The 16,731-nt window shown below is 34.3% G+C and overlaps 1 protein-coding gene across 2 annotated transcripts in view; it reads right to left on the reverse strand.

Moving 5' to 3' along the window:
* Positions 1 to 3,409: 3,409 nt before the first annotated feature.
* Positions 3,410 to 16,731, reverse strand: part of LOC149531105 (uncharacterized) — a 60,865-nt gene continuing 47,543 nt past the window's right edge. For both annotated transcript variants that reach the window (XM_089808671.1, XM_089808672.1), the window contains 9 exons: positions 15,904 to 16,052; positions 9,673 to 9,733; positions 9,363 to 9,522; positions 9,098 to 9,203; positions 8,528 to 8,635; positions 8,108 to 8,248; positions 7,906 to 7,997; positions 4,423 to 4,571; positions 3,410 to 4,325 (listed from right to left, as the gene is read on the reverse strand). In XM_089808671.1, coding sequence (XP_089664797.1) covers positions 3,628 to 4,325; positions 4,423 to 4,571; positions 7,906 to 7,997; positions 8,108 to 8,248; positions 8,528 to 8,635; positions 9,098 to 9,203; positions 9,363 to 9,522; positions 9,673 to 9,733; positions 15,904 to 16,052 — 1,664 coding nt within the window. In that variant the 3' untranslated portion in view covers positions 3,410 to 3,627. The remainder of the gene's footprint in view (positions 4,326 to 4,422; positions 4,572 to 7,905; positions 7,998 to 8,107; positions 8,249 to 8,527; positions 8,636 to 9,097; positions 9,204 to 9,362; positions 9,523 to 9,672; positions 9,734 to 15,903; positions 16,053 to 16,731) is intronic.

Raw genomic sequence — 16,731 nt, forward strand, 5'->3', positions numbered from 1 at the left:
AAGCCATCCAAGAGCACTTTTGATCTTAAGGAGGTAGAGTATTTGGGACACATAGTTTCACATGGAGTAAAGGTGGACCCTAACAAAATTAAGGCTATCTAGAATGGCCTATTCCAAAAACTATTAAGAAGTTGAGGGATTTCTTGGGATTGATAGGATACTATAGAAGATTTGTGAAGAATAATGATCTATTGAAGAAGGATTCTTTTCATTGGAATGAATCTGCTAATGTATCATTTGAGGAATTGAAGAAGGCTATTTGTACAACTCCAATGCTTGCCACTCCAGACTTCACCAAGGAATTCATTGTGGAATGTGATGCTTCTGGAAATGGGATAGGAGTAGTTCTCATGCAAGAAGGTCGACCTTGCTTTTGAGAGTCATCAATTAAATGGTAAAAATCAACTCAAACCTATTTGTGAGAAGGAAATGCTAGCAATCCTTCAAGCAGTTAAAAAATAGAGGCCTTATTTAATGGGTTGACACTTCAAGGTTATGACAGATCATGATAGCCTAAAATATTTTTTGGAACAAAGACTATCGTCAAAAGAGCAACAAAAATGGGTCACTAAGATGTTGGGATATTATTTTGAAATTGTATACAAGAAAAGAAAAATATTGTGGCCAATGCGCTTTCCAGGAAGGATGAGAAAGATGAAGCCTTATTATGTGCCCTTTCAATATTACAAGAAAATTGGGTGGTAGAAGTCAAAGAAGAGTGGCAAAATGATGTTGTAGCAAGTAATTTCATCCAACAAATTAAAAGTGACCCTAGTACTTTAGATAAGTTTTGTTTAAAGGGGGGTATCCTTAGGTAATAAGGGCACTTGTATCTCTGCAAGAATTCCACTCTTAAACACAAGATTCTCAAAGAACTACATGAGTCCCCAATTGGTGGTCATTCAAGATTTTTGAAGACATATCATCGGATCAAGAAAGATTTTTTTTGGGAAGGGCTAAAAGGTGATGTTCAAAAATTTGTGGTTGAATGCTTGGTTTGCAAATAAATAAGGGGAAAACAATTAAGACACCAGGTTTCTTGTGGCCTTTATCTATTCCTAGCCAACGTTGGGAAGAGGCATCCATGGACTTCATCACAAGTTTTTCCAAATCTAAAGGTCATAATGTCATCATGGTAGTAGTTGATCACCTCACTAAATATGCACATTTCATTGCATTATCACATCCTTTTACATCAAGTATAGTGGAAAAAGTTTTCTTGGAGAGTATCCAAAAGCTACATGGTACACCTAAGATTATTGTTAGTGATCGTGATCCTATCTTTACTAGTGACTTTTGGAAAGATTGATTCTCATGTTTGGGCACTCAATTGGTTCATAGTTCTTCATACCATCCTCAATCAAATGGGCAAACTGAGGTTGTCAATAAATGTTTGGAAGGATATCTACATTGTTTCACTATGGAAAAACAATCTCAATGGGTAGATTGGCTACCTCTTGTAGAATGGTGGTACAATACTTCTTTTCATAGCTCATCAAAAATGTCTCCATTTTTGGCACTTTATGGATATCATCCTCCTTCCATCACATCATCATTAAAGGTGTCACCAAGAGTTCAGGCAGCAGAGGACCACTTGCTTCATCAACAATAAGTGCTTTCAGAACTCAAGGAGAATTTAGCTATGGCACAAAATCAAATGAAACAAGCAGCGAACCAACATCGTAGTGAAAAAAATTTTGAAGTTGGGGACTGGGTCTTCTTGAGATTGCAGCCTTATAAACAAATCTCAATGAAGCAACAAAAAATGAATAAGAAGTTGTCTCAAAAATATTATGGGCCATAACAAATCATGCAAAAGATTGGTAGTGTTGCCTACAAGCTTGAGTTGCCACCAACAACAAAGATACATCCAATTTTTCATGTTTCCTGTTTGAAGAAGGTAATTGAGCAGAATATTCTTACTCAAACAGTACCACCAAAACTCGATAAAGAAAGAAGAATAATTTTGGAACCAAAGTGCACTCTTCAAACACACACAAAGAAGTTGAGGAATAGAACCCTAACTTAGTATCTTATCCTAGGACAATGCTTCTTTCAAGAGAGGGGGCATGCTATGCCCTTAATATTGGTGTATATAGGGTTATGGGTACTCAACTTGTGGCTATCTTAATCCTTAATTAAGTCATGTTACTATTATTATATTATTATTTAGGTAGGTCAGTCCGCCTAGGTGTTATGTAAGGTTGTGTCTATTCAACCTAAGCATAATTATGTATATAAAGGAGGTTGTGAGTCTTATTTCAACATCACATTGTGAAGTGTGTTCTCATTGGAGATATTTGGAGGTTGTCCCCTCGAAGTGGCCTATTACTCTCAATTATTATCAAGTATTTATATAATACTTTATATTATTTCTTCTATTGCACAAGTTATTTCATTACACGTCGTGATCTGCACCGTGTTGTTGTTTTAACAATAAATGAAAGAAAACGTGATATTTTAACTTATAATTGCATAAAAATATGTGAAAATAATAGAAGCAAAAAAACTTTAAAGTTACCAAATATTACTTTCTAGAATGCAATCTTCAGAATTGTGCTTCACCTATTTTTCATTAAATTTTGGTATTTCCCTACTTAACTAGTCGAGAGAGATGTTTTCTTAGCATCAATGACCACAAAGAATTTTCAGTGAACTTATGAGGTTTAATACATTTGTTATCACATGCATTGTTATCTACTCTCTGTTACCATTTTCACATTGAATAAAAAGAAAATGTGCACTTTTAACTGTAAATAAGCTCACTTCAAATTATAAAATGTGAACTTTAACTGTAAACTTACTTCAAATTATTCAATTCTTGATTTCCATATTTATTTATTTATTCACTCACACACATATATTTATTTATTTATTTATTGACATTTACTCAATAAAATAATATTCGCTAGGAAACGGTACAAATGTAATCTTGTTGAAAACTAAGGAACATAATGAAAGATACTAATCTTAATTGTAAGGAAACAATCCATCACTTCTTAAGAAATCTCACTATATGAATCAAAATTCTGGAATTCAAACAATACTTGTCCCGTTGACAACACTCTTATAGAAAGAACAAGACACGATTGATTGGAAAACAAGCCAATTTTCTGCAGAATTAATGTATCTGACAGTGTCTGTGTAGTCCACTGAGTTGCATTTTCAAATTAAGATAACTTGAACTTCTTCCGAGCCAGTAGTTTAATACCCACATATGATATAAACATTAGAGTAAAAATCATTATAACTCCAGATGTAACTAAGCGATATATCTGCACTGCAAGTACTCTTGCCAACTATTAAAGAGGCTCTAAATGAAAGAAACTACCAAAAGAAACACACATATTGGCATCTTTGACGGCATTGCTCAAATTGTACAGCAATAAGACTTTAAATTAAACACACGTTAAACAGGAAAAACATATCTAGTTGGAATGAAATGAAAGATGTATATCTCATTATTTCATTACATGAAGAGCCAAAATTGATGCCTTCAAATTTTCTTTTCTAGTCATGGAAAAAGAGTTACTTGAATACCTTAGCAATGCACTTCAAGTGGCATGTAAGGCATGACTTCCTCTAGCTTTTCTTACCAAATTTTGTTAGGAACCACAAGTACCTCTATCAGCCTATAGAATACATCCTTGAATTTTCAAATTGTGTTCGAGAATACATTTTCCAATCAAAGTTTTCACCAAATTCCAGAACATAAGTATGAAACTTAACAAGTGATAACCTGTGACCGACAGATATGTAGGTGTTTATCTTTCTCTCTAAGAAAGAATACAACCGAGACTCATTTGCTAAATCCAAAGCACTAGTGGCTTCATCCAAGAAAGCCATCTTTGGCTCATGCAGGAGCAACCTAGCAAATGCTAATCGTTGTTGCTCCCCGGCACTGAGTATGTCTGCCCAATCACAAGAAACACCAAATCCTCCTGTTCTTCCAGGAAGATCAGCCAATGAAACATCATTAAGGAAGCTCGACAGCTTTTCATTGCTAAGACTTGAAGAGCACTTATCAGAGACTGGAAAGAGCAATTGATCCCTTAGTGTACCAAGTGTCATGTATGGCTTTTGTGGAAGGAAAAAGGTATCCTTTTGGGGTGGTCCTTGAATCATGCCTCCACCCCTGTTCCATAGTCCTGATATAGCTCGTAACAAGGAAGATTTGCCACATCCTGAAGGGCCTATGATCAGCAATGATTCTCCTTGTGTGAGTGAGAAACTCAAATCCTTGATAAGTAAAGTTTTTAAGTTGGGAGTTGTCACATATAGTCCCATGGTAATTAAATCACGTCCCACTTCTCGTGATATAACACCTGTACAAGAAATATATAATGAGTCTATAGTTCGAAGGAAGCTCACAAAATGAAAGTTCTTTATAAATAAGTATCTAACATACTAAGAAAAACATACCAGTGGGAACCTTCTCGATTAGAGGTTTTAATTCAGAAGATACCCACAGTATCTCTGAATTTTTCTGTGAGTAGAGATCCAATTTACCAAGTTGATTACCCAGAGCTCTATGAAGTGCATCTAAACGCTCTGTTTGTGCTGCAAGACCGCTGCAAAGTTCATAAATTAAACCCTGACAGATGGAGACAATAACTAAAAATGAATATCTTTAAAAGCATACTTCCCATCCCATCATTATTTCCAACTTATTCCCATATCTTGATAATGTCTGATTCTTGATTGTACATTAGGAAGGATGATCACTATACAACCAGATATTTTGTCACATGAATGTCTAGTGATAAATGCACAGAAGATTTTGCCGTGACTGGAAAAAATTAGTAAAATTTTGATTTGTTTTCTAAGCTTTAAAATAAATCACTCAGGCAAATCTCATAAATGCTCGATTGATGGATCTGTAACTTCGAAACTGTTTTTTGATGTATGCCTTCAAAGTTAAACTAATAATACAGATAGATTATTATATTATTAATGATGCATTTGTAACCAGCAACAAGCAAAATTAAACTAATAATGCAGTTAGATTATTCTTATATTGTTAATGATGCATTGCAGCATTTGTAACCAGGAAACAAGCAACACATTCTGTATCAGCTCCAAACCTCATGTAACCAAAAATGTTGTAGGAAATTATCTTAAGGAAAATTTTGTTCAAAATGAGATTGTGAGGAACTCAAATCAGTCAATTCAAATACAAATTGGTTTTCTATTGGGATAGTTTTTCATTGGTGAATTGTGAGATAAGGGTGACATAAGAACATTTTGCACCCTTGGTAAGGAAAGAAGCCGTAGGATGAAAAGCCCAAGGCAATGAATTACATTCACCATTCCTTCCAGTAACCAAATCCCAGGGAGTCTCCTTGCCACAATATTTTTAAATTGTATGAATCTAGGTGTGTTGTGGAGAAGCAACGTTGACAAGTCTATAATTATAAAAAAAAAAACAGAACTAAAACAAACAATGATGTATTACTCTATGAATTTTGTATATGGCATACCCTTACAGGCATCTGATTATCTATCCTCTAGCTGTCTATGCTATGATCTCTGCTTACTTTGTCTATCAAAAATACTACATATGCATATAAAAAATAATACATTTACAAGGTCAGTTACATAAAGAGCCGTTAAAAAAGGTTGTGTTTCAATAATTGTTGATGGTTCACTTACCAATGGATGTGACAACTCCAGATGTTATATGGAAAGGTCCATTGCTGCATGGCTTTAAAAGCACAGTCAAGTATGGCATGGCATGGAGGCTCATCTCGGCACGCGGGTCAAACAAAAACTTTGTATCACGACTCATTCCAAACCCAGGACAACAATAGAGCTCTAGTATCTGCTTAAAATGTTTTCCTGATTTGTGTTCCTAGGTTCTATCTTTCATTCTAAATTTTTGAGTGGTTCTTTTGAAGTTTTCAGTTTTATTCTGTAAAGGTGAGCACATTTCAATCTCTGTTTTGATGTATTTCTCTGGTTTTGTTTCTTAGTTTGTTTTTATGGTTTCATTTTTCTATTATGCTCTCAGTTTCCTTTATTTCCTTGACTTAACCATTTTCCTATTGTTCTCTCAGTTTGTTTTATTTCCTCAACTTAATCTCTATTTAAATTTTTTAGCTGCTGCTCATGGATCAGCTAGGACTTGAACCTGGGACCTTCAATTTTCTGCTGGAGTATTCTATGGCAGAAGTACTGGCCCCTGTGTGGCTAGTTCAGCATTGGTCCAGGTGTGTGGCTTATTTCCAACATCCACCCATAAGCCACACTGCAAGTGCTTGGAGTTCCTAGTCTGCCTTATTGCTCATGAACCAGCTAAGATTGAAGTGATTGGCACTAGATTGGAAGTGCAATGGTTGCACTCACTTTGCAAATACAGAGAGAATTATCACACCACAATGTTGAAGTTCAAATCTAGTAAGGCAGTTCTTCATGGCCTTTCCATCGAGGGCCCTAAGACAGTTACCACAAGAGGATGGATGGAACTTTTGTAGAGACCAAATGGCTTGGGCAGCATAATGCTTAATTACCTATATGTGGCCATCCAAGGATGAGAGGTCCCACCTTGTTGATATTCAATCTATCTTAGTTTAACAAAGCAAGGTGTTCAATGAAATTTGTCCTGGTTTACCCCTGGATAGAGACTTTCTGCATGTGATTGAGCCTAGGGAAGGAGTGCCATCACTGCTGCTTATTGGCACCCAAGGTTAAGGAACTATTTGACATAGGGCACATATAACCTATTTCCAACCCATTTGCTTCATTTATGGGCTTGGTCAAAAAGAAAGATGAGTCCAAAATATGCCTTGATCATAGATCCCTCAACAAAAAGGCAATCAAGAATCGCTACCTCACAGTCAGAATTTGTAATAATCTCATGTTATCAAAATAATATAAATATGCATCAATAATTTAGTTCCAATTTTTCCAAATAAGAAAATATAATTCCACCTAGAATTATTTGAATTTCCATTAACAGAATGTAGTATACATGTCTATTCTCATTAGAAAATCAAAATAACCAAAATTGACTGAAAACCAATCATTGTCACACTTCACAAAGTAATAGTTATTACAGATATTAGAAAAACACAAGGGATGTAACAAACACCAGGTTTTTGGAGATTTTGACAAGATGGATACCAGGTTTATGGGGCTTTTCTGGCAAGATTCATACGCTTAATCACAACAATATTTTCATCATTTTTTGAAAATCCAATGGCTATTCTTGTATCTATGCTAATTCTCAACTCTCTTTGTTCTTGTTTTTTAAAGTTTTAGATAACCATAACAGAAAAGTAAGATGAAGATCTATAGGTTCTTTCTCTATCTTGTGAATCAATATGACCTTGTCACAATGACAGCCATGTCCTATATCACTAAACATCATAGCTTGCCAATCTTTCTATATACCCTTGTTGCAACAACCAATACAATCGTACACTTTTAAGATATCCTTATATTAGCCAGTGATGCTCGTTTTGTTATCCAATACCTAACCTTACCAACTCAGAATATTTATAGATCCCTATTGTACTCCCATATATAAAGAGAATTTGACTCAATAATATGTTCTTTTGACATAGCCACTTAGTGAACAACAAAACCCAACATCCTAATAATCATAATAGATTTGAGTCACTGTTGCACACAAAAAACGCTTTCAAAAGCTGCAAACATTTTCTTAAATTTATCATACCGGCATCAGCAAAACAAAAGCATTGAATTTGGTTGATCTGCAGCCTCAAATGCACCACCAAACTAATTGCAGATTAGGTATCAGTACTAGTAATTTCATAGATATATATTCACTCCTCAAAGTCTTAATATGTACGGGACTCAAATAGAACAAGTACAGTCTTCCAGAAAACCCAAATCAGAAACCCTAATTATAGACAAATACAAAGCTTAAATGTTGTTGCTCACCTGAAACGATCAAATTTTAATATAATGACAGACACAGCATGCAGAATTCTTTTGAATGCCATACCAGATTGAGTCACAACCCCAAACTCTACCTGAGGATTTCCCAAAGTAAACATTAATAGTATGATCTTAGCACCATTGCCGATATTGAATAGAAAGAATATCATAACAAAATACCATCATGTAAAATTAGTTGACGCACCTCTCCTCTAAAAAACCTCGGGGCAATTATTAAACTTGGAATAATGAGCACAGAAAAATCATAAGCATTGCTGAAGAGAGCAAGGTGCCTGTTCCAAATTATAAGCTCTCTTGCATTTTTCACTAGGGATGAAAAAAAACCCTGCTCAGGAGTTTAAACAGCAAGAATTGTTTATTTTAAACAAGAAAGAGTAATGCACACTATCTACCCATCATATTGTCTCTAAAGGAGCCCCATGTCATTTCATAGGCATGAATTGCTCTCAGAGACTTATATAACACAATACAGACTAAGTTTACAATCATGTTTGAAGAGGGGAAAAGAAATAACTGCTTAGTACTGAAATTGTCCACATAGATGAAATTTCCGAAGTTGTGAAGTAATTGCAGTATGGGTAGGACTTAAAAAAATTTAGTGTACCTTAATTGAAATGGACTCGTGTTCTTCCCCCCTGTAGAAAGCAATGGCCTCTGCGTTGTCTCGTATTCTAACCAAGGAATACCTAAAGTCTGCCTCCTTTTGTAAGCCCTTCATAGAATAATTGATAACCCTCATTAGTGTTAGCTAGAGTGCCTTACTTAAAGAATACAAGATTATACCTGCCATAGATCTGACAAAAAGCACAAGTATGTGGAGCTATAACAAAATATATAATGATAGCTACAAAAACAAGCCATAAAGCTTCCCCAAAAAACAAAGTTTCATATATCACAATAATATCTTGCAAAGAACATACATAGATCAGATGGCCTGGGCATTTCTCAAATTCATGAAAAAATATTACGCATGGCTTTGGCAATTGAAAAAAGTAATCCATTATCCCTGCTTGTGAATTGGGTTTAAAAGTCAACATCACTTAAGTTATCAATTAGGTGGAAAGAAATCATAATTGACCCATCTGCTTTTAAATATGGGATCACAAGATAGATTCCAAAGCTAGGACACAGCTATTAATGAGGGGTTCAAAGAAAACTTTGAACAATGTGTTACCTGTAGCTTCAAAAACATTATCTTTTGTCCAAAGATCCAGATTGTTGCAAAAGTTCCAATAACCGAATAGAGCAAAAGAAAATATACCAGTTCTGGAGCAATAGACCTGAATGTACCAAACAATATTTCTTCCAAGGATATGTTATGTATAGCATAAATTAATATCGGAAAAAATTAAAATTGTTTCATGCACTTGCGAAATGTAAATTGCAAGCCAGCAATATGCCAAACATTACAAAGTCACATGTCCAAAATAGTTGCTCACCATAGTACTCCTGTAAATGCAAAGATATTGAGCACTTTGCTCGATGTCAATGCTATGATATCAACAGCATTTCTCACAAAGCTTGCCACATCTTCACATATTCTTTGATCAGGATTATCAAGCTTTCCTTCCATTTTCAGATCAAAATATGCCCTATTAACTTTATACAAACAATAGTTAAATACAATGCCTGATATTTGTGACATTCAATAAACCTAGGCAAATGCAAGTGAACAACAAAATAGAAAATAGAATGTAAGAAAAATTCACAAGTGAAGCATGCTCTGAATTGTAAAAAAAAGTCTCATACCAAAATAGTTAGAAAGGAGAAAATCTGTTAGCCATATGCGCCATTCAACACAAAGGAGATCCTGAAAATAGACAGGAAAGTATTTGTTGAGAATAGCCAACCAAAGTATTTATACTTTTATAGCAAGGAGATTCAAAGCGTTGATTATTTCTAATTCCAAAAAGATTAAAGAGTGGCCTAATATATGATATTTACCCAGTTATGACTTAGATTCAGTCAGCTATTTAATTTGCTTTGTATAAACAAAATGACAAACAATCAGAGTGTCATAAATGACATTGAATTCTCTAATAAGTTAATAACTCTACGTTTGTGAGGTATTTCTTTTTGTTTGAACAAGACAACCCTTTTCTAAATATAAGATAAGGAGTGCACATGGCATCTTTACCTTGTTTTGCTCAACAGCATCAAAGGTAAAATCATGGTCATCGACAAACTCCAGTATAGGGGCAAGGACCATGATCCTGTCCCCACATGGATAAACCCACATCTCACAGTGGTAATATTAATATACACAGTGTTGACCATATTCATTTACTCCCATAATCTGATTTGAAGTCACATCTGCTTCCACATTTCTTGGTGACTATTTATACAATAAAGTCACATGCTTATTCATACACTCTCATACCTTGTTTTGAAGTGGCATGCCCATTCCTCGACCAACAGCTCCAAGTGGCTATATTTATGTATAAAATAATTATGCGCTTATCTGTTCTATCCTTGATTTGAAATGGCCTCCTTGTTGCCCAAGTTCTCATACACCCCTGCCTCCAACTGTCGCCGATAACACCTTATAGACTGTTAAAACTAAGTAAAGGCTTGCAATATATTGCACTTGAATACATAGATAGTGACATGTTGTGCACTTCATTACAGCTTCATTTAGTTATGCATTGTATTGCACTGATTCGTCATAAGCTCGCACTCTATATAGTTGTCTTTGAAGTGTTACAATTTGCCATCCTTGTTGCCCAAGCTCTCATAAACCCCTGCCTCCATCTGTGATAACACCTTAAAGACTGATAAAACAAAGTAAAGGCTTGCAATGTACTGCATTTGAATACTTAGAAAGTGACATGGTGTGCACCTCGTCACAACTTCATTTAGTCATGCATTGTATTGCACTAATTTGTCATAAGCTCATACGTTATTAAGTGTTGAAATTTATGATGTAAAAGTCCCTTGCAGAAAATTAGGCCCTAAAGTTGTGTAAGTACAGTACATTAGGCTAATCGTCACTTGTGGACTTTGGTCGAAAGAATAAGATTGAACTTATGCGCCAAGTTATGATTTTACTCATGTCTCTTTATATCATGAATGATATCGTCATTCATTGAAAAGCTTGAAACTTGAAGAGATATCATCTAGCATATAGTTGGGAACACATTATATTGTTGGGTGTGCAAGTGCCCCAACACTTTGGCTTCGCTTTCTAGAGTCATTTTGATCTTCCTATTGTTGATTTTGCTTTTGTAGTTAAAGATTTAATACTTATGTGCAGTAAATATTTATCTCAGAAGTATCTATGAGAAAAAAATCTAAATTGCTGGGACATAAATGTATTACAAATGGAAGAAAATCATTATAATTTATAAAAATTGTTTTATTCGAATAATTTTGAAATAAAACTGCCAATAAGTAAATACATGAACATAGCACACCTGTTGTGTATAAGTTCTCGAAGTCACAACTCACCATGGATGCATAATAGGACATTTTGGGATCTTTGTTCCCCCTTGCGCAGATGCCCTAAACACAAGGGGATGGGTATACGATACCATGTCTTTATAAAATATTTTTCTTTTAATCAGTGATAGTTGTGAATAATATAAATAAAGGATTACATTCACACCATCTTCAAGCCTAATATAAATTGTTAAATATATCACAGTGCCAGAACAACCCTCAACCTGAATAGCAGCTTGAGATAATATCAAAAAAATCTCAGGGATATAGACAAAGAAAACAAATCGAAGAGGGAGTACAACTCAAACGATGTAAACAAAAATTCCCCCCCCCAAACCCAGAAGCTATGCCTGCCACAGGAGAAATTGTCAGTCAGCCTGCAGGGGTTCAAATAGTGAGGTGATCACAGCATTTCAGATGGATTTTGATTCTAAGCTCCAGATTGGGTTTTATTGATAAATAAGGAAATATTTATAAATTTCATAAGTTTGATTTTTAATAATATAATATTAAACTGATAATGTAATCACTTTATATTAAATAAAATTTTAATAATTTATCGGCCTTCCTTCCTATGTGTCATAACATATAATTTTATTATTGCCAACTTAAATAATGGAGAACTACCCTTGCGGTTGGATTTTCTTATGAGGACATAAAGAAAATAAAGTTATTTTCTTAATAAAGAGGGCAAATGAAACCCTAATTCGAAAATAGTGTTGAGGTTGGAAACAAAAGTGAATAAAAACCATTTTTGGGCTCATTTTTCATCATTCAAATTTATGATTCATTTGAGAATTGAGAGGCTCATTTTTCACCATTCAAATTTATGATTCATTTGAGAATTGAGAAAGCTCTAAGTTCAGGGTTTTCAGCATGACATTCAGTCCCAAGAACAGATTCTTGAGGATTTATAGGTTGGGTGACATCCACCCTGGATAAGAAAGAAGTTTCAGCATTGCTCGGCTTAAGGAAGTGATTTATGTTGGAATTTGTTTTGATAATTTTTACTGAACAAGGAGGAATCAAAATTTCAGCATTTAGCATTCAGATCAGAGTATTTGCAATGGATTTAGACATCCAGGCTAGTCGTACAAGCCTAACCAATTGACTTCACCAGCCAAGGAATCAGGAGTCAGCAGGAGATCAGGTCAATCATATGAGAGGACAAAGCTGGAGTTTATATTTGCGGATCCAGAGAATTTGAAGTGTTTATAGTTGCAGACCCAGTGAATTCGAAGTGTTATCAGATCTGTACTTGCATTTACAGTAGTCATACTGTGTTATTTCAAGCTGACGTCACCTATTGCAGGCAGCTGTAGAACATGTCAGATTCTTGGGAGCTTGCAGTTGGCCAAAATCTGTTTGTAAGGTTTCCTAGGATGGTTCTAAAACTCAATATTATATGTCTGGCCCTCATTTTACCTTGTACAGCATATTGCTTATGTATTTGAATGCATTAAATAAAACGAAAACAGAGTCTTTCAAAAGTGAGTGGAATTACTTCTTGTTGTTTATTATCAATAGTTAGTTGCTCTCATTTAGTATTGCATATCATTGAGAAAATACCAAACAAAATTAGAAAACATCAAAAACACAAAAACATCAACACTCTTGCAAAAATTCAAATTACCATTTTACATTTGTCAAAGACTACTTTGGAAAACAAAAATCAGTATTTAATTCTTTATTCCTGGCCAGCATCTTTCACAGCTAGTGGTATGGTCGAAGCAAGTCCAACAAAGATGCATTCACAATCACTTCCATTCAGCTAAACATTTCTTCTAAACAACATGAAATAAAATTCTGATCTAAGTGAAGAAATGAAGAAACCATGCATTACTCCAAAGCAACACAACTAATCCACCATGAAAAACAACAATGAATTAGCCATTACTTTGATAGCATTCTGGCAACAATTTCAACAAGTCTCATCCTACTCTACTCTATCTCTAATCTATCTCATCTCTAATGAATTACAAATGAGAAGGACTTGGACTTTTATAGTAATCTCCAGTATAATGATTAGCAAAGATTGATTTGAAATTAAGGAACAAAATTAATCCAACTTTGCCCTAATTAGGGTTTCATAACCTCCACTAACAATTATTAAATGGCCACTCAATTACAAGGAGCACCTCCTTGTGTGCCAATAAGAAAATTACAATGTTTTGTGGACCAATGATAAGAAAGGTAAGGTATAAACTTATTAAAAAAGCCACCAATCAGTGAACTAATAATAAAATGCCACTTGGGCTTACAACAAATCTTCCTTTAGAAGATGATTTTCCTTGACTTTCCCATTTTTGCAAGTTCAATGAATCTGGACATAGTATTATTAAGCTCCCCCACTACGACACTTGGCATGATTTGAACGGTTGAAGAAATGGGCACCACCTCAACATGCTTATTTTATAGGCTTAATAAATACCTTTGCCCTCTTCATAAACTTCTCTTATCCCTACAAATCTTCTCATTGGATTAGCTTGATCTTGCATTCTTAACTTCTTGATTTGTATTTTCTTGGATTTGGGTTTGGATTTGCGTCTTGTTGGCTTGATCTTGATCTTGAAATCCCCTCACTTATCTCCTTGATTCAAGTTGCAATACCAGGCCTTAACCAGATTTTAGTTTCATTTTATCAAACTTGCAAGACGTAAATTAAATCTTGAAGTTGCTAGGTGCTGGTATATTAAAATCGGGCTTTTAAATCATTAAATCAGAGTTCTGAAATAAAAAGCCTAGGTCTGTAATAGCATGAAATACTTGCAATTTCAATCCATTCTCAACCCTACACATCATAATACTCTTGCTAACTCACTTTCACTTTGCTGCTTATGAGAAAAAGTGACTGAGATCTGCAAAATAATACTTGGCACAGAACTATATATCTCTGAAAAAACAATTTAGACCTTTATCTCTAATAGCAACAGCTTAGTAGAAAAGTAAAAGAATTCAAGTCTTCATCTATCTTAATTTCAGGCCTTTAATTTGCTGGCGATGACTGGAATCTGAATTTTATTTGAAGGTAAATAATACTATCTGTCCTCTTTTGGCATGAAAACTTGAAGAAGATTGATATTTTTATCAGCACTCATATGCAAACCTACATCAAAATTTATTAAAAATCTTCCTTGATTTGCCCTTTATTGGTTCAATTTCTCCTGGTATACCTGCCATCAGATTTGAAAGTATTTTCTTTGAAGTATTGAAATGGCCTTGTTTATATCGTTGATCTCTTAAATTTATTTCATCTTTCAAGACTACAAGAAATTGAATTTCTACCATCAAATATTAAATGGCAATATTGATGATAGATCTCCATTTGCATTGAGTGTATGACCTTTCATTAAATTCAATCCTCTTGCCGTTTCAAATTTCACAATTAGGCCCTCTAGTTGGATTGAATTCCTCCTTATGTTCATCTAAATGCAATCTCTTATTAGATCTGGGTATCCGTCAGTTAAATTTGAGGCATATCAAGGCCTATTGGAGGTTCACCATTAAATTCGATGAGACCTTGTATAACATTTGAGACCATGGCCATTGATTTTGAGCTCACATGTTTGCTACCAAGGCTCATATGTTACCTTTATGGGCTGCATATATCAAATATGAGGCCACATGTTTCCCATTTGGGACCCTACGTTCGAGGCCTAAGGCCTATTTTGTTTGAATTCAAACCCACACATCTCATTTTCATGTCAGATGCTTAGAATTTTGAGCGCATACATTGCATATATAGCACCCCATGTTAGCAAGCTGCAGGGAGAGTCAGCACCCCTTCCAAGGCACCAATATCAATCAAGCCCATTAACCTGGAGGTAATCACAGTTTGCATCTACTGGGAGATTCAATTTCTGAATGGAATAACACATTCCAGATTTCTGAGTTCAATCATTTTCATTTGCATGAAACTTGCGTATTATATAATGACTTTGTTTATCTCCAGTAATGCATGATTATTGTAAATCTGTTATTGGTGTATATTGTTATTGCCCCATCAGGAAACAGACCATACATATGATTTTATGATAGACTTCTAAGTACTGTGCATCAATTTTCTAGGTATATCTTCTGTTGATACAGAAGAATTATATTGTATTTGGAAACTGAATTTGAGCTTCTAAGGTTTAATATCATTTTATAATTATTGTTGTTAACCTTGGTATCTTTTGGAACTGTAAGCCTTTTATAAGCAGGAATATTTTATCAGCCATTTGAAATATCAAAAAAAATGAAATTCAATTAATGATATTATTGCTGTTGTAATTTTTAAGCATATTGTCATGCATCAGCAATACATGGTATTACAAAATAGATATCTGTTGAAAATTGTATTGTATATTTTTTGTGTTCAGTGAATGCTATCCATATTTGGAATAAGAAATCCAGTACTGTGAAGATTATTTCAAATGTCCTTAAGAACAAGTGAAATAAAAACTCAGATCAATAGAATGCAAACTGTTCCGTAAGAGAAAATGTAAAAATGGAAAGTTTTAATCAAAACACTCTTGGAGAGGTTATTTAAGTGTAGCTTACCTGCATGTAATCATGGAAAGCAAACAAAGGAGTTGCTACAATAACGATGCCAATGAATTGCCATGTTGCGCGATGGAAACCAGTCACATCTTTATTGGATAGAGTTGTGGAAAAGTCTCTTTGTATGTAAGACAAAATAACAAAGATACCTGTGTGAAAGAGCAAATAAATAATAATGAGTCCAAAATGTAGTAGTATGTATGTGCTCCCAAAAGTTTTCTCTTTTGGATATAAAATAGAAAGTTTACATATACTTTCCATAAAATCATAAAAGGCCTTATTCCCTATTTCTTGTTATTCCTAGTACAAGATTCTGTGAGAAAAAAGTATCAAGTTCTATGCCTTCTAACTACCAACTCCGTCACATGAACCACATAAAAGATCAAGTACAATAAAATAGAGACAATAACAATATTCATGTCCAAACAATCCTCACATTTAATTTTATAAAATTAAAAGAGTGGGTATCTTTTATTCTATGCCAGGTATCTTCTTCATAGTATATCAAAGAAATATTATCATACAGACAAAACAATAACTTACATCCTAAATAACAGAAACTTCCCCAAACAGTGTTTCATGGAACACTACAATCTTAATTGAGTGTCACAAGCTTATGATGAACTGAGACAAAATGTTGTGTTTTAAACAAAATATAAGTGATAGGAAATATCATAAAGTACAGAATCAGTAACACAACACCCCTGACCAAACATCAAAGAATCCTGAGTATGACCTACTTCAAGAATTTCACACATAACATGGGAATTGATCATCTTATCTTAAATTAATGCCCAAATCAATTTCAATAAATCATGTTAAATAGCA

Source organism: Cupressus sempervirens, chromosome 11, assembly GCF_028749045.1.
Source record: "Cupressus sempervirens isolate cs-2001-9-10 chromosome 11, ASM2874904v1, whole genome shotgun sequence".
In the NCBI taxonomy this organism is placed as follows: Eukaryota; Viridiplantae; Streptophyta; class Pinopsida; order Cupressales; family Cupressaceae; genus Cupressus; species Cupressus sempervirens.